The 24,474-nt window shown below is 53.9% G+C and overlaps 1 protein-coding gene and 1 non-coding gene across 3 annotated transcripts in view; both read right to left on the bottom strand.

Moving 5' to 3' along the window:
- Positions 1 to 1,717: 1,717 nt before the first annotated feature.
- Positions 1,718 to 1,789, bottom strand: TRNAT-CGU. Its single transcript has one exon. It is a non-coding gene; the product is annotated as a tRNA-Thr (tRNA).
- A 10,158-nt stretch (positions 1,790 to 11,947) lies between these two features.
- RAB11FIP4 (RAB11 family interacting protein 4) overlaps positions 11,948 to 24,474 on the bottom strand; it is a 116,994-nt gene continuing 104,467 nt past the window's right edge. For both annotated transcript variants that reach the window (XM_044248357.1, XM_044248358.1), the window contains 6 exons: positions 23,317 to 23,457; positions 21,808 to 21,889; positions 20,463 to 20,600; positions 20,208 to 20,366; positions 18,936 to 19,079; positions 11,948 to 17,884 (listed from right to left, as the gene is read on the bottom strand). In XM_044248357.1, the coding sequence (XP_044104292.1) occupies positions 17,768 to 17,884; positions 18,936 to 19,079; positions 20,208 to 20,366; positions 20,463 to 20,600; positions 21,808 to 21,889; positions 23,317 to 23,457 (781 nt within the window). In that variant the 3' untranslated portion in view covers positions 11,948 to 17,767. The remainder of the gene's footprint in view (positions 17,885 to 18,935; positions 19,080 to 20,207; positions 20,367 to 20,462; positions 20,601 to 21,807; positions 21,890 to 23,316; positions 23,458 to 24,474) is intronic.

Below are 24,474 nucleotides of genomic sequence, written 5' to 3'. Positions count from 1 at the left end.
CCCATTGCTTCTCTCCAAGATCTGGGCTCTGAGGCAGAAACCAAATTTCAGGCCACAAAGTAGTTAGGAAACATCCCTTTCAACTTTCCAAGTTCGCAACTAAGAAAGTTGAAGTCCATGGTATGCCAGTGATTTACTGGAGGTCATGCCATAAACTCAACATAGGTATCTCTTTCTGCCTGGGCCCTCACTCTGTAAGCCAATCACTTACCCGCAGCCTGCAGAGGTGAGTGTAGGTATCTGTGGGCCTTCAAAGGTAAATGCGAGACCTCTATTCCCATGCTCATCTGCCCCTCCTTCACTTCCATCTTCCTTTAAGGTGGAATCTGTATTTGACCCTTGTCTTTGGCCCTTTATCTTTGGGGGCTCATGTTTCTTCCCATATCTGTAGGCTGACCTATGTACCTTGACCTTCTTGTATTAATTTTGCCTTGGTTCATCACCTGCCCTTGCAGGGTGAAATTCTCTGCTCCAGCTACTACAGAAAACCCAATGTCTAACCTTGGCGTTTCTTTTCATCAGGAATCCAATTTAAGGGATAAGACTCAAGGCACTATCCAATAGTTTGGGACCTTTCTTCTTCCTATTTCTGAATATCTGCAATCTGTCTCAGTTTGTATTTACTAACGATTCCATGAAAACACTGAGTCCCTAGCTCAGCATTCTCTTCAAAAGCCATTTCTTCCATTTATTGGCATCTTAGGGAAAAGATCAATATATTTCCCTGCTCCCTGAGCCCCACATCCTGTCTTCTGGTAACTCTAGACACCACCTCAGAGACTCTATTGACATTCAAACCACTGGAAGCTCCTCATGGTCAACTGTGCAGTGGGGCCCCTGAAGGTAATGTGATTTGGGGTCACATTAATAGAAGTATGGGATGCAGAATGAGGGAGGCAAAGTTCCACTCATGAAACTATGTCTGGAGTAGTATTTTCAGTGCTGAGGATCACAACTGAAGAAGGGGACAGAACGACTAAAGCGATTCAGGAATGAGAGTCTCTCGACATCATGTCATATTACATGGGGTTGTTTATCCTAGCGATGACCTGGGAGTGTCATAACCGGCTAGGGGCCAGATCTAAAGGATCACACAGGTAGGCACCAGACTCAAACTGTCAGTTCACAGGGCCTGGGAAAGGACTAAGCGCCCATTAGCTGAGCGATGTGTTGGCACTGAGCATTGAGCACAGGTGGATAACTCACCTTACGAGCAACACACAGAAATCAGAAAACACCGCTCCAGAAATTCCAACGTCCTTTCTGGAATGTTCTCCCACCCTTAACACACGCAAACCCTGCGACAGAGGACCGCCCCTCCCCCGCCGGCGACAGCAGTGCTTAGCGTGGGCCCTTCCCCTGGGGCCTCGGTGTTCCCACTGGTATCACAAAGATCCCAGAAGAGACCCGGGCAGCGTTGCGGTGGCAGGGTGAGTGGGGCTGCTGCAGGGGAGCGGGGTGGGGACGAGGGGAGGGACGGGTACGAGATGCCGGTCCTGCCAGCGAAGCGCAGCGCGGCAGGGACCTTGCAGGTCCACCAGCAGTCTGGTGAGCCCCTGCGCTCTAGCCGGGCCTGCACCGGTGACTGCGCAGCCTGGGGGAGGGGAGAGACCGCGGACGCCCACAGAAGCCGAAAAGTAAAAAACGCCACGCAGTTAAGGGACGGCGCACGTGGGGACATCAGAGACCCCACCGCCAAACCCCAACCTCATGCCCCAGGCACGGACGGGGTTCGAACCCGCGATCTTCGGTTTACGAGACCGACGCCTTACCACTTGGCCACCGCGCCTGACAGCCGAGCGAGCGGTGGAAGCTCTCAGTGGAGGGTAGGAGGCGCAGGCGCGGGAAGGGCAGCGCCCCGCCTCCGGCCCCGCCCGCCCCTCTAGACCCGCCCGCCGAGACCTGGCTCGGCCGGACGCTGGACCCGCTCAGGGCCGGCTCAGGGCGGAGGCCAGGCGGCCGCTTCCTGCCCGAGGCGGGACCCGAACTCGTGGCTCGCCCGCCCGGCCCCGCCCAACTCCCGCGACCCCGGGTGAGCCGGGGTAGAGGCCCGCCGGGTGATTTCGCTAGGGAGCTCAAAGGGAGAAAAACCACGACCCGCGCCTGCTACGACGCGAGCGGAGGCGGAGACCGCGGCCGCCAGCGAGCCAGAGCTGGGCGACCGCGTGCCGCCGTGTGACCTTGGCCGGGTCTTTTCCGTGCGGTCTGCAGGTTACGGGGGCAGCGCCGAGCTCCGCCCCCCTCCCCCCCCAGGAGCCGAGGCGGGGCAAGAAAGGCGGTGCAGGCAAGGACGGGACCTGCCGGGGAGAAACTTGCAAGGGAGCCGAAAGGGATGAGGGCCACGCTCCTGGGGCGAGGGGAGGGGACCTTTCCTCGCTGACCCCGCAGGAGCGGCGGCCTGCGTCAGGAAAGACTTCCCCGGCCTGTTCACGTCCGCCCCTGCCCTCCCAGCCCTGGGACGGGAGGCTCCGCGTAAATCTCTGGTTAGACAAGATGGCCTTGCCCAGGAGGGTCCGGCGGAGATGCCCCCAGGCATGTTCGCGGACACAGTGCTAATAATGGGAATGAACAACGGGAGGCCACCTGGGTGGAGGAAGCCGGTAGTCTGTCCTGCCGGGGAACAGTGGGTTACTTATTAAAAGGACTGATCTAGATTCAAAGGGATGATGGTCAGCGGAGGTAGTGCGCAGAAGCACGTGTGATTTTAAAAAGCAGGACATAGGACAATACTAACCATTGATTAAAGAAAAAGACGTACAAAGTAGGTTAAGAGTAAAATATAAAGGAGACTGACTGGGGATAGGGGACAAAAGGAACTTTGCTGGTGATGTTTGGTTTCTTTTCTGTGAAAGGCAAAAAGCTGAAATGGTGGGAATATGGGTGATTATGATACTGTATACTTTTTCGTAGATCTTGCGTTTTGCTCATTTTTTTTTTTTAAAGGAAATTAGATCCCTCTGTCCTCGTCTGACCTGTGGCCATAGCGTCTGTTCCAGGAGAGGTGGGTGGGAGAAGAGCCCTTTTCCCGGGGCAGGACGTGACCAACTACCTGCCTCCAGCCCTGCTCCAGGCCAGCACCCCAGGTGGGGTGGGGGGGGCAGGACACAAATCAGACCAATGGCACCATTGCTCACCTGGCCATGGTCACTGCCAAAGTCATTCTTGCTTATTTATAGAACTTTTTAAAAAGTATAGATTGTGGAGATTGGGGGAAACCCAGGAAAGCGGTTTTTGTGTGGGCTAAAAAACATAGTTTACCATCTTGACCATTTAAAAATGTAGTGTGTGCTCTCTGGACATCGTTGTGCAACAAATGGAAGGTTTATGGAAACTCTGCCCACTCCCTTCTGCAGTCTCTGCCCCGCCCCTGCCAGCCATCCTTCTACTTATCCGTATTTCAGAATTGGGTAGCAGGTGGAGTCCTACCTTACTCCTCTTTTTGTTCTTGGCTTATTTCACTTAGCATAATGTGCTTAGGGTTCACCCATATTGTCACATGACATGATTTCCTTTTTTTTTTAAAGCTTGCTATTTCATTATATTTTTTAAATAACATTCATCCCTCAATGAACATGTAGTTTACTTTGACCTCTTTGCTATCGTGAATTGTGCTGCAGTGAACAGGGGTATGCAAATAGGTCTTCATTTCTTTTGGCTATATAACCCAGAAGTGGGATTGCTGGATCCTATGGTAATTCTATTTTTAATTTTTCCAAGGAACCTCCATACTCTTTTCCATAGTGGCTGCACTGGGTTACATTCCCACCGATGGTGTGCAAACGTTCAAATTTCTTCACATCTGTGCCAATACTCTTTTTTTTTTTTTTTTTTTTAATACTGGTCATCCTAGTGGGTATGAGGTAGTGTCTCATTGTGTTTGGGTTTGCATTTTCCTGATTGTGATGTTGAGCGTATTTTCATATGCTTGTTGCCCTTTTGCTAATCTTCCTTGAAGAAACGCCTATTTAAGTCCTTTGCCAATTTTTTATCCTGGTTATTTGAGTTTTTCTATAATTGATGGTTGGAGTTCTTTGTAGATCCTAGATATTAACCTATCAGATATATGGTTGACTAATATTTTCTCCCATTCTGTAGGTTGATTTTTCACTCTGTTGATGGTTTCCTTTATGGCGCAGAAGTTAAGTTTGGTGTAGTCATTCTCTTTTGGCCGTTTTTGTTTTCCTTGTCTGGATTTTGGTATCATATCTGAGAAGTCATTGCCAACTCCGATGTCATGAAGCCCCCCCCCCCCGCTTTTTTTCCTAGAGCTATATCAATTCAGGTCATATGTTTATGTCTTTAATCCATTTTGAGTTCATTTTTGTATGTGGTATAAGGTAAACATTCAGCTTCACTGTTTTGCTTTTGGATATCCAGCTTTCCCAACACCATTTGTTGAAGAAGCAGGAAAGGGTTTAAAAGTGCGATGAGGAGAATACAAAGGATCAGTAGTCACCAACAGAGAGAATCACAGGGCCCCCTCTTTCTTGTATGTATAGAACCCACCATAATTTACTTATTCTCAGATGCAGGGTTTTTTCTCATATTTTAACAAATTAGAAATTACGATGATAACTGATTAGTTGGTGGAGTCTTATAATTAATTGGCAGTATTTTTTCCCTTTTTAATAGCCCATAAAATAGCTTTTTAATTGGGGAATTTGGTGAAATCAAGTATATATAATACAGAAGAGTCAGATTCCTATTTTCACACTTGTATGTTTCATGGGGTCCTGATTTTTCTCTTACCATTGTGGGGAGAGCATTTCCCACGTCCTTAGAAGTGGATCATCTCGTCGCTATAACCTGTACCACTCTGGTATGGGATGCTATTAATGAGGGAAACTGTGCACGAGAGAGGGGGTAATATGGGAACTCTCACTTTTGACGTGGACCTAAAACTGCTCTAAGAAGTAAAGTCTGCCTTATAAAAGGACCAAAAAAAAAAAAAAGCCCTAAAAGGAAAAAGTAGATAACTTCCACTCTTTGCTCTGACTCCCAGCCAACCCTGGGCTGCCCTGGGGTTATTCCTTGGTGGTGTTGCTGTGGGTCTATCCAGGTCCACTTCTTAGGTGGTAGATCTAGGAGCCTGGTTTTGTCCCTTCCAGGAGAGAGCAGCCATAAGAACACGATCTAACTTCTCTTTTCTAAACTCATGTACCATTTTTAATACTGAGCTTTTGCATTGGCAAAGTTGCTGTGAAACTTAACCAAAAGGTTGAGAGCTGGTTCCAGAACAGAGAGCTTATCCCCACCTCCATATAGCACAATAGTAACAGCATCCCGTCATTCATTCTTTTAACAAATCCTCAGTGAGCCCCTACTATGTGCTAGACCCTATTCTTGGTGTGGGAGCTATAGTAGGAACTAAGGGACACAACCCCGTGCCCTCATTGGGTTTCCATTCTTTTTTTTTTTTTCTTTTTAAGATTTTTATTTTTATTTGTTAGAGAGAGAGATACAGAGCGCAAGCACAGGCAGACAGAGTGGCAGTCTAGAGGCAGAGGGAGAAGCAGGCTCCCTGCCGAGCAAGGAGCCCAATGTGGGACTCGATACCAGGATGCTGGGATCATGACCTGAGCCGAAGGCAGCCTCTTAACCAACTGAGCCACCCAGGCATCCCTGGGTTTCCATTCTTAAATAAGCAAACCATATACTATATCAGATAATGATAAGTACTAGGGAGAAAAACCCAAAAGGGAAGGATAGGACATTCTGGAAGTGGGAGGGAGAGTTGTAATTTTAAAGAGACAGGCACAGTAGATTAAACAAAATCTCCCATGCTTTTCTGCTTTCCTTTTCCTGAGGCAGAGTCTACGTCCCGCCCCCTTGGGACATGGGCAGGCCATCTGGCTTCCTTGACTAGTAGTAGAATGTGGCAAAGGGATGTTGAGTAAATACCCAAGCTTGGGTCTTGAGAGACCTGCAGCTTCCTGCTGTGATCGCTTGATCCCTTCCAGCAGGTCCGGAGCCCACCGTGTAAGGAAGGCAGTCTAGCTGCTGTAGAGCCTACGACAAGTATCCCAGCTGAAAGCCAGCACCACCACGTTTCGAGGGTGCTTGTTACCTAGCAATAATAGTTCATTGACACAGCAGGTTACGTACCACTAGGTTTGTGGGCTGGTGGTTATTTGCACGGAGGCGTTCAATCTTGCGCAATGCTGGATGAATGCAGGAGGGGCCGTGCCCTGTGTCCCCCCAGCGGTGACTTAGCCTCCGTTTCCTTAGCTACAAAGTAGGAGAGTCGGTTAGCTCTTAGCCACAGCCCCGCGTTAATTAAAATTTGAACGCCTTCTTCATTATTCACTGCTAAAGTTAGCAGGGGGGTGAGATGCCACTTGACCTTCTTTCCTTCCGTGCAACCTGACACTTTCCCCCTCGGTCAGGTGAGGTGGTCCCTTTGCCAGCACGAAAGCTCTGAATTGAAGGCTGCTGTTAATAGGAGAAAAAGTCAACCGACCTGAAGCCTTTTTAGAAGATCTGGCCACACTTGTAGACATTTAAATGAAGGCTGCTTTTCGTATTTAGGATTAATGCGGTTTGGTCTCCCCTGCCCTCACCTTCTCGGCGGTTAGTTCAGTTCCCTTTCCCTGACCCCTCCACTTGTTGGTGGAACATTCACACTTAACAAGATGGTTCAAGGCGGCTGTGGACTTTAAAGGAGCCAGGAGGGCTCACAGGGTGGGTCACGGGCTGAATAAAATCAGGCCACCTCAGAAGACCCCCCAAATGAGGCAGGAGCCTTAGTGAGCACCGCCGCTGGGCAGCTCCCCCAGCCACTGGGGCACTCATTCTTTCACTGAAGGTGAGCCAGCTCTCATGGACACTCTGCCTTCTCTATGGGGCTCCTACATGGTTAGAGATCTGCCTGGGGGAGGTCTGAGGACTGACGGACCCAGTCATTCCCCAAGATGCTTGGGTGGATTCCTTTTGGGGCAGATGGATCTTGTGAGAGGAGGCCCGACAGCATACTCCTGAGGACCCGCTGTTTCTTGCATCATTGCTGTGAAGCCAACTACCTCAACCCACAGAGGCTTAAAACAAGACCCTTTTCAGGTCCTGGCGGTCAGCCAGGCCATTGTCCTTCCCCTGTTGTTGGCTTAGGTGCTGGGATGGGTGGAAGTTCCCCCCCATGGTCTCCCTCCCATGACTGGCACTTAGCTGGAGCTCCTGGGTTGGGACTTCTGTCTACCATGTGGCTGCTTGGGCTTCCTCATAGCGGGGCCTCCAAGAGGGTGTCCCACGTTTCCTTGTTGCTTCATAGGGCTAGAGCTGAGAAGTCCCAGGAGACTGCTTCTGCCACCAAATATGCATGTTTCCCTCTATTGATCAAAGCAGGCACAGGGCCAGCCCAAAGCTGGCAATTTTGGGAGCCTTTACCACCTAAATCATTCACTGACCATGACTTTGAGTATAAGCACTGATTGGCGCTCAGCCCTGGGCCTGGATCCTGCAGACGATGCAGAGAGATAGGAGGTGGATGGATGTCCTCTGTCTCTACCCCAACCTCAAAAATCAGACTCATCTTGAGGGGTCTCTGATGGGACAGGTTGGACTAGATGGTCTCCCCATCTCCTTCCGGCCCTGCCTGCCTTCGGAGTTGACATTCACAACATTCCTCCCCCTCCACTCTGCCAAACACTTCTACCCACAACTGCCGGTCAGAGTATGGAGGTCTGGCCCAGACTCAGCCAGGGACCAGCAGGTGCCTGGGAGTAGCCTGTTGGACTGGATAAGCTGGGAAAGCTGAGTGGGGGCAGAGGGGCCCAAGGGGCTAAAATGCGGGGGATGAGGGTCTCACTGGCTCCCCTGGGCTTAGCGCCATCAAATAGGCTGGAGAAAGTGGGCTCAGACTTCAGTGCTTTGCCCACTGGGTTTGGGCCTAGTAGGAGGTCTAGTATTTTTTTTTCTTTTTTTAACCCAGAGACCACGTCAATGTCACAGAGCCCAAATCAGAACCCAGTGCTAAGAGCCTGGAGTGAAAGCCAAGGGCCACACCAGGGATGGCAGGGGAGTGAGGGGAACTTCCTGCAGCCGCAGCGCAACCATTGGGTTAGTTACTGGAAGGACCGGTTTGAAGCCGGCTCTGGACTTCTGAGCCCTAGAGACCATAACCTTGCCCTAGGGGACTTGCAACATCAGTGACCCTCAGCCCACTGTAAGATAGGGTCCTGCCAGCATCCTTCCGTACACAAGCTCCGACCTCCGTGCACCTGTTCCCACGGTGCCTTCCACAGCCCCTCAGCTCACGGAGAGCCGCCCCGGGCTCCAGGGCTTGGCACGTTTCCTCCTTTCTCCCGGAAGCCTTTCCGGCCTGAAGTGACGCCTCCCTGCTCTCAGCAACCCACTCCTCAGGCTAATCAGTGAAGTCTCACTTTGGGATGACTCTTCCCCTTACCAGCTGCCTGGGTGTGAACCCTGGGTGACCACCTATGGCAACTTAGGTCACCTGTGATGGCTCAGTTTCCTCATCTGTAAAATGGGGATAACACTACCGCTCACCTCACGGTGGCTGGGAGGATTACAGGACCCAGTACGCACCAGTCCGGGCACTCGGCAAGCCGGCAAGCCGTAAGTACCTGGAAGCCAACAAGAACTACTTCGCAGTTGCTTCCTGCGGGCAGCGCACGGCGTCAGGCACGGAGGAGGGAGGATGCCAAAGCCGGCTTCCCCAGGGCTGGAAAATTAGAGCGCCGCCGCCTGCGGAGCGGGCGGGACCCAAGGAGAACCCGCCTCCTCCTGCAGCGAGCGCCCCCTGCTGGCCACAGGTCTCAGGCTGCCGGCGCGCGCTGCCATCGCTCCTGCGGCTCGGGGGACCCCGGGCGGGTGTGAAAGCGAGGCGCTGCGGGAGTAATTTTGCCCACCTTTGCACGTAGCTTAGTCATTTTCCGGAGACGGGTTGGCTGGAGAAGCCTGGCTCCCTTGCCCAACGGACCACTGACATCTGGCAATTCCAACTCTTGATCCCGCTCAGCAAACAAACAACAAATAACCGAGGTCTTACCTGTGTCCAGGCCGCCTTCACCTATCTCTTCCGCCCTCAGGCTGCTGCCTAGTCCTGCCGCCACCCTCTGAAACTGGGCTCTGAGCCGGCCACTCACTGGCTTAAGATCCTTCGGCTCTTCTGCTCTCCCCACCGGCTAGGCCTCTTTACCTGATGGGTTCCCTCCCTTTCTCCTCCCCAGTTTCCCTCACTTGGCCTCCTCCTCCCGACCTCAATTGACCCCTCAAATGATCTGTGGGGGGATTACACACCAGGGACGCTCACACCTGTCCACAAGCTAGAGTCCCCTGGGGGACTATGGAAAAACCCTAGTGTCCCGCCCACCGCTCACCACCTGAATCCAACCCGCTGGGCTGAGGCCTATATCCGTGGGGGTTCCCCCCAGGGTTATTCAAATAGGCAAGCAGGATTGAGAGCCTCCCCTTCTCACACGCTGGAGGGGGCTTATGGGGGCTAGGGGCAGAGCTGTTTTGTCAGGGTCAGAGCTCTGCCCCTAGCCCCATGCCATGTATCTGTTAGGTTCTGATGAAACAATTGTTTCATGGATGAACGAGATTCACTCTTGGCAGGCCAGGCTCTGTACTGCCTCATCAGTCCCACCTCCCGGCTCAAAGGACTTTGCTTTCTACTTGCTTCTCCCACATGTGGTTCCTGGGTCCTACAGTCTTCCAGGGCTCCTCTGCAATACCCCTTCCTCTGGGAAGCTGTCCCTGATCCCCAGCTGACCTCAATGCCCTTGCCCTGCTCCTGCAGCCCCACCCCCAGACCTTTCTCACCTGCAGCTCATCACCTGGGAGTCAACTGTGACTCCCCTTCTCCCAGGACGATGTAAGTCCCTGCTGTCTTTTCTGTACCTACCCCTAGTGCCTAAATTGGTTGGCTGAGTGATTTCAGACCCAGATATTTTTTATCTCTTCAGGAGACTTTGGCCTGGGCCCAGACCAGTCTCGACAGTTCTAAAGGGGGGGGGGGGTGGGTACCTGGGAGGCTCAGATGGTTGGGCATCTGCCTTTGGCTCAGGTCATGATCCTGGGGTCCTGAGATTGAGTCCCATGTCCTGGAGCTCCCTGCTCAGCGGGGAGTCTGCTTCTCCCTCTCCCTTTGCACCTCCCCCTTGCTCTGCTCTCTCTCTCTCAAATAAATAAATAAAATCTTAAAAAAAATTTTTTTAAAGGCTCTAAATGTGAGGGCCTAGTGAGTTTGGGATCCGACAATGCGCCCTTTGCAGGAACTGTGTGACCTCCAGGGGGCATAGGGATGATGTGCTACGAAGTAGCCAAGACTTCAAGAATGGTTCTCCAGGACAGGCAAGCAGAGAATGCACTTGTACCCACAGCAGGGCCTGCTCCCGCCCCTCTCCAGGATAGTAAATGGAGTTGAACTGTGTCTCCCTAAAAGTCCTAAGCCCGGGTACCTGTGAATGTAGCCTTATTAGGAAATCGGGTATTTGCAGATACAAGCGCATCCTAGGTTAGGGTGGAGCCTAATCCAATGTCTGGGATCTTTGTAACAACACAGATACGCAGAGGGAAGATGGCTGTGTGAAGACAGATGCTCAAAGGGGCTAACAGCTTCTGGAAAGGCCCAGAGGTTGCTTCTGGATGGCTGGGTAGGGTGGGGAAGGCATAAGCCGTCTCAAAAAAAGGAGTGGCAAACTAAGAAGGAATCGATTTCTCGGGGTGCCTGAGTGGCTCAGTGGTTAAGCATCTGCCTTCAGCTCGGGTGGTGATCCCAGGGTCCTGGAATTGAGCCCCACATCGAGCTCCCTGCTCAGCAGGGAGCCTGCTTCTTCCTCTCCCACTCTCCCCACTTGTATTCCCTCTCTGGTTCTCTCTCTCTGTGTCAAAATAAATAGATAAATAAAATCTTAAAAAAAAAAAAAAAGGAATCGATTTCTGAAAGTGAGCACAAGGCAAACAAATGCTCAGGAACTGGAGACACCTGCCTGGCAGAGAAAGGTCCTGGAAAGGTTTGAGAATAGGGTCACCACATAAAACACAAGATGCCTGGTTACATGTGAATTTCAGATATGCAATGGATAATTTTTAAGTATTGCATGGGACATATTTAAACTGAAAAATTATCTGAAATTCACATTTAATTGGACATCCTGTATTTTTAATTTGCAGGATCTGGCCACTAAGGAGGGGAAAAGTCGCATTAGGAAGATGGAGGGACAAGAGATCCAGGACAACGAATTCCCAGTGTTGGGAAGGGACTTGCCCATGAGCCCAGGAGGCCATGGAAATCCACCGAAGGGGGAGCTGCCTGCCTCTCAGGCTGACCGACCACCCAAGGGCCTGTGTGGGGACATGGAGGGACCTGGTCATGCCTGTCCTGGGGGTCTGGGCCGACAGGGAGAGCAGACTGCTCTCCAGGTGCTGCGCCTGGACCACCTGTGAATCCCCTCCCCACCCCTGGAATCCCATAGTAAGAGTAAGGGGCAGACTAAGGGCAGAAAGCTGGGGGTCTGGGCCTCTCTACCTCTCTACATCAGTGCTCCTGGGCTTAGCAGGACTAGTGCTGTCAGGTCGGTCTGAAACCAGGTTTAAGGGAAGGACTTGGGCCCGTGACCCAGGGGAGTCACAGTGGCGGACATGGAGGAAGATGGCCCTGGAGACTCATTAGAGTGACTAGAGCAAGGTGAGGCCCCCCAGCAGGCCCTTGCTGGGAAAGGGGACGTGGTTGCGGTGAAGATAAGCTCTGGGGATGGACATGCTGGTGTTACCGGGGCCTCTGGGATCCCCATCTCCTCCCCTAGGGACAGTGGGCCAAAATGAGGGTCTGCGGGGTGACCCGCTGCTCCTGGAGGACAGCACTAGCCACCCTGGGATGCTGGGTGGGGCCTGCTCTTCCTTAGAAGCTGGTTTGTGCCAGGAGCCCTGGAACCAGGTCTCCCCTCTTCCGCCCTCCCTCCGCCAACCACAGAAACTCACCATCAAGTCAGGCAGGAAAAGCAAACTGTTTATTTACACCTTTGTCTGTACATTAGAGTTCCTGAAGGAGACTGCCTCTGAGAGCCTGCTCCTTTTTGGCTAGAAGCAGGTAGTGGGCAGAGAGCTCGAGGCCCTGGGGGGGAAAGATTTGGGCCTTCCCCATCCCCCTTCCCCTGGGGCTGGATGTCTTGCCCCAGAGCCAGAGCTAAGCCTGCTTCCAGATGGAGGCTCTTGGGGTGAGACTCAGGGAAAATCCCACAGTGTCAAAGCTTCTCTTATCAACCCTTGGGCACGAGGCCACATGTGCACCTTATCCAGTCTGGGCCCCAGGAACCTAACCAAGAGAGCAGGAAGGGCTGGGATGGAGGGAGCTGGCAGGCCGTGAGCAAGACCTCAACAAGGTTCCCCCCCCCTCCCCCGGCAGCGTTGCCCGCAGCCAGGCAGCGGGGGGATTAATGGCACTCGGGTCTGAGCACCTTGGGCAGAGGAGGAAGAGCTCGGCTGTTGTTAGTGACCCACCAGAGCAGCAGCCAGACACCTCTTCTTTCTGCCCACGTGGAGTCCAAGGCTGTTCAAGACACCAGGCAGCCGTGATCCTGAAGGCGGCTGAATGCCAAGCACTGGGAGCCCCCCTGTGGGAGTTTCCCTGCCCCAGGGTCGGGGACGCTGCTGCAGACCCTTGACGTCCCTGCCCCGGGCCAGGGCCCGCAGAGAGGAAGGGGCTCCCCGCTCTCTAGAAATATTGACACCAATACAGGAAGAGGTTTGGGGGAGAAGGTGCGTTACACAAAGTTACCCTTTTCTGGTGTGCAAGGCTTCTAAACTAGCGGTGGGCCGCACGGGGGTGCCAGGGGTGGAGGCGTTTAGTGGGTCCAAGCCCTGGAAGCTAAGACCATAATGAAAAGAGTTCTGTACAAAGTTACCGAGTCTGCAAGGTGGAGCAAGCCGAGGGGAAGGCGTGCGGCAGGGTGGGGGGGGTTGGGAGGGTGGGGGGACGGGGTGGGGGCGGTGGGGCTGGCCCAGGAGCACTCCGGGCCTGTGGAGGCACTATGTACACATTTACAGAGCTTGGGAAGGACCAGAGGAAAAGAGAGGATATAGAAAAGGGGCAGTGGGGACATGGAAACTCCTGTACAGTGGCGACAGGGAAGAAAAAAGGCACAAGGACGACGACCCCAAACCATGCAGACAAAACAAGGCCTGTGCAGCACAGCAAAGCAGTGGGGCCTGGCAGGAGGTGAGGTTCCCCCAACCCAGGGGCCTGGCAGGAGGCACAGCCCTAACCCCCGGCCCAGGGGCCCAACAGAAGGTGCAGTCTCCCCCTCCCCAGGGGCCCGACAGGAGGCACAGTCTCCCTCAGGCAGCAGCCTGCATGGGCGGCCATGGCCGTGCCACTCACGCGGCAGATAGCCCTCCCCGTACAGTCCCAGGGAGAGAGGAGGAGCTTACAAGATTGGAGTGACATATGACATCACACTTCACCAGGGTCTATGCTTTTAGAAGCCTTTCCAGAAGGCAGCCGATTTTCTCAGGTAGGCAGCAGAGTGTGGCAGAAGGGCCTTAGAGCTGTTCTGCCACAAGGCTAGGGCAGGCCCAGAAGGTCCCAAAGGTCAGCAGGCCAAGGGAAGGAACCTGAAGTCACATGGGGGGTATGTGGCCCCTCTGGCTTACAGCCCCCTCAGCAGGCACGGCCGGGGTTGGGGGGAATGCCAGCACTGAAGTCCTCAACCTAAAACCCTCCCCAGCGCTTTCAGAGTCACTGTGGACCTGCCAGGCAAATAGTCATTTCCTTGGCATGGTGACCATCCCCAAACTTCCCTGGCTTTTAGGTTTAAATTTGCTAATGCATTGAACACACAGAGCCACAGAGCACAAAAAGTGGCTTAATTCCTCGCTGAGCCACCAGGCCCCACTAGCCCCTGCAGGTTTCTGCTGGTTATCAAGCCCTTTATTGGAACGGAAGCATCTACACCCCCTGACCGCCAGACCTGACAGGGTCAGGAACCAGACTTGCCAGCAGATGAGGGCCCCAGAGCCTCCAGAACATAGGCCGGGATGCTGGTTTGGCTACTAACAGTGGAAGAGCTGGGGGGATGCTCGTCCACCTAGCCTGAAAACGGATCAGAGATAAACCCCACAAAGCCAGCAAGCGTCCCCTCCTCGGCTGTGCAAGTAGAGGACTGTTTCTGGGGCTGTCGTCAGGGGTAGAGCCCTTCCCGACCCCTGACTCCAGAATGGGCCCGTGTGCGATTCTGTAGGCACCAGGCAGAGACCTGTCCACGCAGGTTTGCTTACCCCCAGGCTGCGGAAAACAGCTGGATACGCCAGTTCCTGAAGGCATCTGGCTTCCCATGCTGGGGTGAAGGATCTGCTCACTTCTCACCACCCATCAAAGCCACCACCAACACCCCCACCGTTAAGGTAGCACCTGGATTAACAAACCCTGCAGCCAGTTCTTCCCCCTTTCTCCACCCCTGACGCGGAACATTCTAGTCTCCACCTTGGGCTACACATCAGCATGGCCTGGGGAGCTCTTTAAATATCTGGATGCCTGGGTCACACCCACGCCAATTAAATTGGAATCTTGGGGTGGGGTGGGGCGGCGGCCGGTTCACTCAGTCAGCGGAATTTCGAAAATCTTTCCAGGTTATCCCACTGCGCAGCCCAAGCTGAAAACCACTGTTTCCGGTCCAAGTGCTCTGGGAGGTTCTTGGGCTCTGTTTTTGTAATGGTGAGAAATAAAGTCAAAATAAAGGAATTTCCCTCTGACAATTCTCAAAGAATCTACAAGCTTAAAATAATATGTCTAACTTGGCCAATTCAAATTTTAAAATATGTACTTTTTTTTTTTTTTTACTAGAACTTTATAAAGCTCACTCACTGATTCTGCAAATTGTTTGGCTTTCTGTCGAATTAAGGATAGTCAAGTGCCGTGTAAAATGTGGGTCTGTTGAAGGACCCTCTCCGGGTGCCCCCGAAACACCTCACAACTTCGGAAGAGTTACTACTAATCCCTACTTGGTAGAGTTGCCCGGTTTAGCAAAATCAAACAAACAAAAACAAATCAAAACAAATCACACCTAGGGCACTCAGTTAAGTTACAATCATCTGGGGAGTCCTTCAAACATTCCAACAGCCGGGCCACACTCCACACCAATGACACTGAACCTCTGGGTTATCAGAATTTTTAAAATCTCTCCATTTCAGACGTGTCCCAAGTACTGCGCGGAACAGAACAACTCCTGGGAGGTCTGCTCTGTTCGCCTGAAATGCACACCAAGTGGGGCATTGTGGGTACCACCTGGCAGCTGCGGCAGACCTCCCAACCAGACAACAGACAAAGGAGGGGGCAGCCCAGGAAGGGGGCGGGGTCTGCCGCACCTGCTCCCAGACTTAGGACCTCTGGGAACCCTTGCTGGAGGCCAGGGGCCGGGACTCTGGGGCATGGGCCTCCCGTGGACTAGCTCTCACGCATGGAAGAGCACTTAGAAACACCAACTGGAATGACAGCCTAGGTTTCTTAAGACAACTTCGGCTGAAGAAGGTTGGATGGGTGACGCTTGGGTGAAGATGTGGAGTTTTGCCTCACTTTAAAGTCGGCCCTCTTCCAGAGACCCCCATGCCCAGCACCAGGACGGTCCCTAGGGGCCTTTCAGACTCAGGCTTCCTCAGGGAAGCCACTCCCGAAACGCCCCCTTCAGGAAGGGGGCAGCAAAACACTGCAAGTCGATGGCTTTCCACCCACTTTTCTAAAAGCAGAAATTCCCATCCCCATAGTGACTGTGTAATCCAGGCCTCTGGGGCCTTCTCTGGAATTCTGTATCAGTGCAGCTAAAGGGCACAGAAAGTTTTACATATAAAATGCTCACCCCTGGGGTGAGTCCTGCATGCACCAGGACCTTGACGTGGCTGGCCTCCCTAGGACTCCTTCCAGTGGAAAATCCAGACTAAAGCCAAGTCATGATACATCTTCTTTCCTTTCCTTTAGTTGGGGGCCATTCCCGCCTCTTAGCAAATTCTCAAGAGACCCACTCCTCCTGCTTTCTACTGCTGCTGCTGCTGCTTCTCAGACCCCCGGAGGTGCCCAAGGACACCAGTGTCCTATGGGCTTGAGAGACTCCCCAGAAGACCAAATGCCCTAGTGCTTGGGGTGGGTGACCCCAAAGTCCTGAATCAGACTAATGCAGCCCCATTATCTGTGGCGTGAAACAAAGCCCACACATGGGCTTAGAGAGAAACCACGCCATCCAACAGCAGCAGAAGCTGACCGGCACGGAGTGAAGACCGGTCCTGCCTTTGTGAACAGGAAACATTCATCCCCCAGTCCCCAAGCCCCTCTCCACCCTCTACTGTCCTCTCTTCTCTGCAAACACCCCTCAAGGCCTCTCCCCAACATGCCCAGACTTTCCTTTTTCCACCAGAATTGCGGAAGACAACAAGAAACTGCAGGGGAAAAAATAAGACCATACATATTTATACATACTCGGATTAAGGAAACAAATCACAAGCCATGTACCACTGAAACAAATAGGAAAACTCAAAGTACCCTATCTACTTCCAGCTACCCAAGACAAAAGATCGCATTAAAAATCCAGAGGGTGCATTTCCCCTACGTGACACTGCGGATGGAAGGCTAAGGTTTCCATACAGTGTCCAACTGTGTCTCTCACCAGCACACCTCGCAGGGCTGAGAATGGAGTGCAAGAGTGTTTCTAAAAGCTGGGACCCAGGGTCAGGGGTGGGGGTGGGGGACACCCAGCTGAGCCAAGACCAGAGCTCAGAATCCCCAGGCCTTGTGGAGTCTAGTGAGCTGGGCAGCGAGGAAGGTCCACTCCCAGCCCACCGATGCCATGGAAACAGTCCCTCCGTGCTTCACTTTTCCCAAGAGGCAGCAGCAGGAAGGAAATGAACAGGGGAGTGAGCGTGCTCCTCCCCGAAAAGCAGGTCTCTGGATGGCCCATGCCAACACGTACTGTAGACCACCCCCCCGGTGTCCCCCGGCTCCTTCCTTTGAATCCCTTTATTGTACACCCAAGTTAAATGCTGCTTATTTTTCATGGTCTTAAAAATGAAACAGAAAGAGGTAGGTAAGCGGGGATTGGGAAGTGTACAGGGAACTCTAAAAATACCAAGAACTCTTGGAATGAAGGTCGCCCCATGCTAGCTGGGCCTCTGCAAGCCTGAGTCCTTTGGACACACAGTGCCCAAGGATTGCGGGGGCTGCCAGCTGGGGAGGGGGCTTGGGAGGGCCTGAGCACCTAGGCTTCAAAGGTGGTCAAAGGTTGGGGAGGATGTAGTCGTCGGGCATTTGAGTTCCTGAAAAAGATCAGACATCGGCTCCCACTCCCGGAGGGAACAGGGACTGGTGTGAAAGAGCTTGTCTCACTAGAGCATGTTTTAATCCTCCTCCCCAGAGGTAGAATCATTTTTGTCCAGATTCTGATACGCCATCTTCCAGTTCTTGTTATTAAAGTAACTCCCGATCGCAGACCTTGCCCCTCCCACATCCAGGACTATCTGCCCCTGCAGACAGGCCACAGAATGAGGGGACAGGAAGGGCACAGATGTCATCCACACCCACAGCCCCAAGCTCACCCCTTGCTGTGTGCACGGCTTCCCCCACATACACACCAGTACACATGACGTGGTGGCCGGAGATACATTTACAGTGTGTGTGTGTGTGTGTGTGTGTGCGCGCGCGCGCGCGCACGCCCACTCGAGTGCGTGCGTGGCCCAGCTTGGGCTGCATCCCCAAGCAGGGTCTGCCCCTTGGTCCCAGGGTCCGGGGGTCTGAGTCCCCAAGGCTGCTCTGCAGCTAGCCCTTGTCTCAGTGTTTGATCTCAAGGATGGAGGGGTTGTGGTCCAGGATGGCGAGGATTATCTTGTCCATGTACTGCCTCAGCCGGAAGTTGATCTCCTCCTGCTCCTTCAGGGCTTCCATGAGCTGGAGGGAATGGGAGACGCAGGTCAGAGGCCAGGCCCGGGCTCTGGTGCAGAGGTAGCTGATTGCCAGCTCACATGCGAGCCAGTGCCCGATGACCAAGAGGCTAGGGAGACCCTGGGCAAGGCAGGCCCCAGGACCAACCTTGGCACTCAGCCACCGGAACCAGCAAAAGCAGCAGCTGCGTACACCTGAGGAGTGTGAGCTGTGCACCCGCCCAGCCCCAACCCCAGGTGGTCTGTGGAGGGACCCAAGTGGGACAGGCTGAGGACACTGGCCAAAGACATTTATGATCAAGAACGACACCCCAAGTCCCAGGGCCCTAAGACTCCTATGGCTTCTGGCTGTTTCCTCTACCTGGAATGGTTCTGTCACCACCCCAGCCCCGCCTGTGTGGGTCCGTTCCTGATATGTCCTTTAGGAGAAAATGTTGGTTTTGTCCCCAGGCGGGAGCCCCTCCAAGACTAGGGATGGGCTCTTAGCTCTGTGTCCCAAGCACGAGGTTAGGTGGTTTAGGGACTTCTTCCAATTGATGTTAAAATGTAACCAGGGCATTCTGGAGGCCTGGGCCTTTGTAACCGCACCCTAGTAGGGCAGAAAGGATGGACTTCGGTTCTGGAGACCTGGGTCCTTCACTCCCAGTCTGGGTGATCTTGTGTCCTGGTTCCCCAATCTGCAACATGGAAGCGTCCAGAAAGCCTTCCAGTTGTCAGAAGATACAGACAGGCAGCTGCTCAGGAAAGGCTAGGGTCCTTTCCCTCTTGGCTTGACGGAGAGGAGTTCTAGCCTCTCTGCACTACCTGTTGATGGAAGCAAGCATGCTGATCCATGGCATGCTTCTGGTGGAGCAAAGACTCAAACTCCACTCTGTTCCCAAACCCTGGCTTCTCCCAGCACGTGCAGGACATCAGAACTGACACAGCTCCACCTGCAGGCTCTGGGCTGCTTTTCCTGCTCGGGTGGCCTGGGGCTAATCATCACAGCACACAGGAACAGGACAGGACTCACAGAGGAGGGGCCAAGGCGCCAAAGGAAGAAGGAATGGGCACGTTACCTCATCACGAGAGGCTGTGTCTATTTCTGCAGCCAGAGACTGGGCTTTGGTCTGGGTGGCAAAGAGGTTCTTTGCTTCATAGAGGCTGAGGCTCAAGATCTGTCCATTCAAGTCATCATTCTGATCCCGCAGCTTATGATTCTCCTGTGCAGGAGGACAAAGGCAACATCAGCTCCCAGAAGCATCCAGAACCCACCAGAACCCATTTCTTGGCACTCACTGTCTCCTGACTGCTACCAGTACCCTCCCCTCATGTGTGTCATGGCCAGCTCAAGAAGCCTTTACATGATGCGGCTTCTGCCAGACTTAGGGTGGAGGCCTGGATCTTGGGAGGTCACAGGGTCCTGAGGAGGAGTTACAGGCTTACTCGGGAGAACTGCATTTCCAGACAGGGTCAGGGCTCCTGTCTACGCTTCCTCCCTGGGGGAGGATGAGCCAGAAGAGGAGCTCCTGATGCCCCACGTGGGGACATGGCCCACTGGGTGGCTCCTTTTCCAATAGCGGCCCTCTGTAAAGAGTGAGGCTCTGGGGTCTCTGGGCAGGCAGGCCAGATCTAGGCTCCTTCCGTAGTTGGGTTCAGGAATCCTGCTCCAGGAGAACTCTTTCCAGGGGCACCTTTCCTCCTGAGTGCTGGTGCCCCACCGTGCCCTGCCCAGACCCCATGAGCCGACACCACATGCTAGCGTTTGCCCCAAGTCTCCTAAGTGCTCACACCTGGGACTTTGGACATCCTGTCATGAACGAGGAAAGGCTGGGGTTTTAGGATTGCTGTGGGGTGTGGGAAAGGCCAATTCAGGGGTGTAACTTAGAGCAGTTCCCATTTTTAGTAATATGTGCTGCCGAAGCGAGCACCTTAGAGCAGTTCCCTACCCCCAGGGTCGGGCTGCTAGTGGGGGCTTCACTCACCAGCACGCCCTCGCTTGGTCTCTGCACCCCACTGATCCCACTTCCCCCAGCTGGTCTGGGACTGCTCCCGGGAGTTATTTGAAATGGAACCCTGGGCCGGGGTCTGCTTCTGGGAGAAGCCAACACAGCAAGACACCAATCCGTAACTGGGTAAAGTCTCACTCTCCCCCCATCACCAAGGATAGCAGAGTGGTGTCCAAGCAAAGGCCCTGGAGTTTGCATGAGACACAGCCGGGAGGGAAACCGCCTTGCTGAGCAGCGAGTTGGGCCTGAGCAGCCCTGCCGGCCTCGGGAAGGCGATGCCGCAGCTCTCGGCTCCTCTGGGGAGACCTAGCCCGCGGGGATGGAATGCTGCCTGGCACCCACCTGCTTGAGCCGCTTGACCTCATGCTCCAGCTCCACCTCGCGGGCCCTGGCGCTGAACTCGCCCAGGCCGGAGGACGAGCTGCGACCCCTGCCCGGTCGCTCGCAGTCCAGCTTGTACATCTGCAGGTGCTCCAGCTCCTTCCGCAAGTCCTCGATGAGCTGTGTGGGAGACAGACAGATTGGCGGTGGCAGGGCTGGCGGGAGGGAGCCCTGGCATTCCCCACCGCTACCCCCCAACCCCGGCCTGGGACCCACCTCCTGCGTCGCCTCCCGTTCCTTTTGAAACTCTAGGCGGTTCTGCCGCAGCTTGTCCATCATGCGCTTGTACAGGTCAGTCTCATCCTTGAGCCGCAGGCTCGTGTCCTCCAGCCGGTCGGACATGCGCTGCCGCTCCTGGAGTGGTGGGGGTGGGGGGGTGTTGTGGGCAGGGTGACCAGGTCAGGGCAGAGCAGTCCCAGAGAGGTTCCCTATGCCTTGGGGACTCAGTAGGGATCTGCGTCAGCTGTAGGCACAGAGCCCTCGGAGCATGGCGTAAAGAAATAGCCAGGGGGTGCCTGGGTGGCTCAGTGGGTTAAGCCTCTGCCTTCAGCTCAGGTCATGATCTCAGGGTCCTGGAATTGAGCCCTGCATCCGGCTCTCTGCTCGGCAGGGAGCCTGCTTCTCTCTCTCCCTCTGTCTGCCTCTCTGCCTATTTGTGATCTCTGTCAAATAAATAAATAGAATCTTTAAAAAAAAAAAAAGAAAAAAAGAAAAAAAGAAAGAAAGAAAACAGCCAGGTCCCTTAGGACTCTAGAAACACAGCTGAAAAAATGCCAGGCCTCTGACGTCCTTCAGTGGTGGCAGAAGAAACCTGAATCAGGGTGGCCAAACAGAACTTAACCTCCTTCTCTCTTTTTTATTATTTATTACATTCACTCTAAAAAATAAACTTGGAGGGCACCTGCGGGGGCTCAGTGGGTTAAAGCCTCTGCCTTTGGCTCAGGTCGTGATCTCAGGGTCTTGGGATGGAGCCCCGCATCGGCGGGGGGTGGGGGGTGGGGTGTATCTGCTCAGCAGGGAGCCTGCCCTTCCTCCCCCCCCACCCCCCACCCCCCACCCCCGTCTCTGCCTGCCTCTCTGCCTACTTGTGATCTCTGTCTGTCAACTCAATCAATCAATCAATCAATCAATCTTAAAAAAAAAAACAAAAAACAAAAAACAAAAAAAAAACTTGGAAAATCAAAAATATAGAAAGACAAATTACTATTCATATTTTATTGCCTGTTGTTGCTGCTGTTAGGGCAATTCTGTTAGAATTCCAGAAACTAGCAACTCAAGGCCTTTGTGGCCAACATTGCTTCTCTGGGGATTCAGCTCAAGAAGGGGTAGGCACCTGGGTGGCTCAGTTGTTAAGTGTTAAGCATCTGCCTTCAGCTCAGGTCCCAGGGTCCTAGGTTCGAGCCCCCAGTCAGACTCCTTGCTCAGCGGGAAGCCTGCTTCTCCCTCTCCCTCTGCCCCTGCTTGTGTTCCCTCTCCCGCTGTGTCTCTCTGTCATATAAAATAAAATCTTAAAAAGAGCAATAAAAGACCCAAGTCTGAGACACCCAGACCTGCCGCTCACCTCGTCCAGCTTCTCCGTCTGTGCCTTGAGCCGGGTCACTGTTGTTCTGAGCTCAGCATTTTCCTCCTCTAGCTGCTGCACCCTGGGGAAAGGAGAGGGGCTTAGAATAGATCGACAATTTGCAGCGATTCCCTGCTGCCTGGATGAGGGAAGGTACCAGAAAGCAACAGAGAGCAAGTAAGAGCTTCCTGTCACCCAAGGCAAATGGTAAAGACACTGAATGACCATCCTTATGTTTTTGATAAAAGAAAACACTCATCTGTGAGTAAGAACACAGGATTCTTTCTGCATGTGTCCTCACAGCCTGAAACAACACAGGGGATGTTTTTCTGCTAAACAGAGAGAAAGTCCTCCTGTGGCTGGCTGTGGCTGGGCCTTCCTGTTAGAACTCACAGTCAGAGAGGAACAGTATTTGCTTGTCTTTCTCCCCCTGGCATTGCCTCCCAGACTCTCTGCTCAGCTTGCCAGCAGCTGCCTCCACACACCCACGAACATAGATTCTGATGGTCGTAATCCTCTGTGTCAGTGTTCATGGGGGGCCATGCTAACGGGATTCCACAGGGAGACACAGGCCAGGTACCCAGGTCATCGTAATGACCTGAGAAGGGGGCCTGAAGTTGTTATGTCAATGGCAATGGAACAGGGAGGGGTCATTTCTGCCACTGAACCCTACAGAACATTCCCTCTCCTTTGTACTTGTTCCTTCTTTCCTGGAGCATTGGCTTCCAGGCCTCCACTGCCCTCTGGGCTCCCCATGGCTCCCTAGGAGCACAGGGGCAGGTGTCCTCTCTACCAGGGATCCAGGTGGCCTCCCGGGAGCTTCACTGGCCTGGCTCATTAGTGAGGGCCACGGGGCCCTGACTCACCTGCCTTCAGGTCACTCTGGTGGGCCGGGAGGGAGGGATGAGAGATGGGGGAACAGAGGCCCAGGAAAGGACATGGTAGTCCAAAGTCATGGAGCTAAAGAGTGACCAACCCAGATTCCCAGGTTGTTGCTCCTCTCTCTCTACCAGCCTCAGCTTCCAGCAGCTATCCCTGCAGCTCAGAAGCCCTGAGGAAACCAGGCCCTGCTTTTCCATTCACCTTGGCCCCTGGGGCCCGGGGTCAATGTACCCAAGTGTTCTGGGTCAGGGAGAATCTGACAGCAGGGGGAGCTCTGAGCCTGGACATCAGACCCAGCCCAGGACGAGGGGAAAGACCACAGTTTTTCCACCTGTTGTCTTGATAGACTTGCGCTGTTTCCAGTTGTACCTGCTGTGAAAGTGGGACTACAGAGGTTCTGTCATGTACTTCCCTGGAAACACGTCCAGGTGCTCAGCTATCAAGAGAACTGTCAGAACAGGAAGCCTCTTTTCAGGCTCTGTGTCTTTCAGGCTCTGTGTTCCGATCTCCATGATGGGGATAGTGCCTGCCCCAGGCCTGCACGGGGACTGGAGGGCGTGTCGGAGGGCAGAGGGCTCTGGGGGAGGCCCTGTCCCTCTCGCCAGCCCTCTCCGGGCAGGGGCCCACCTGGTGTTGAGCAGCTCGATCTCTGTGCTCTTCTCCCTCTCCAGCTTGCTGTAGGCCTCACGGTGCCGCCGCGCCTCTTCCTCCAGGGCCTGCTCGGCCATGGTCTCCTGATCCTTCACCATCTCCTCCAGCTCGTGCACCCTGTGGGGGGAGGGCACACTCTGGTCCAGCGCCAGCTCTCATGGCTGCTGTCTTCTGACCCCAAACTTGGCTGTGACTCTGGGAGCCCCTGGCCCCAAGACCCTGGCTCAGTAACAGCCCCACTGTGGGAAGTGGTGGCCTATTTTCCAGGCCTGGGAGTTGGCAGCTTCGCTGACATGACTTGGGGACACCACATCACAGAAGGGGAGGTGGATAGGCCAAGTTCACCACCTAGGGGAGGAGCTGGCGGTTGGTCCAGAGGGGAGCAAGGCTGCACGGGGAAGGTGGCATTCCCAGGCCAGGCATGGGGAATTATGGCAGGCCTCGCCCTGGCTGCATGAAGCAGCCCCCAGGACCCTTGCTTCTCTTTCTGCTCTCCTCCTTCCTGGCCACTGCCCTCTGACAAGCAAGTCAGCGACTGGCTGCCTTGATTCCAAAAACAGGCAAGTCTTTTGATAGTGGCCCTGAGTGTGCCAGACCCAGGACAGGGCTGGGTCCCACTGGCAGCTCAGCTAATGGAGCAGTCTAGCATACATTTCACTGGTAATAGTTCCTCTAGGAGGCTGACCTTCTGGGGTGTCCAGGAGAACCCATCTTTGGACTCTACAAGGTTGAGGACCAGAGCCCCACTGGGATCATTTTACCAAGTGTCATGCCATCCTGTGAGGACCACTATACTCTATATGTGCTACCTATATACCTATATGTGTCACGGTGAGTGGGCCTCCATGGGGGGGGCAGTGAAGCCTGGGCCCTTCCACCGGCAGCAGGTGCAAGCCCCCGACTCACACCAGCCATCTCCCTCTGCACAGCCTATTCCCAGATGGTTGGGGGGTGGGGATCAGACTCTCCTCATTGCTGATCAGAGAAATAGAGTGGATCCCAACTCCTGCCCACCCTGGGGCTGCACACCTGGGGGTCAAGGTCAAGCTCCAACCCATTTCTGAGTCCCCAGAGACCAGTTCTGGGGTACCTGCAGGGGCAGGGCCACATAGCAAGGGGCTGATGCATCATAAC

The sequence above is a fragment of the Neovison vison genome, chromosome 5 (genome assembly GCF_020171115.1).
Source record: "Neovison vison isolate M4711 chromosome 5, ASM_NN_V1, whole genome shotgun sequence".
NCBI classification, from domain to species: Eukaryota; Metazoa; Chordata; class Mammalia; order Carnivora; family Mustelidae; genus Neogale; species Neogale vison.
Note: the sequence above shows the minus strand (reverse complement) of the source record. Positions and strands in the feature narration are given on the sequence as shown.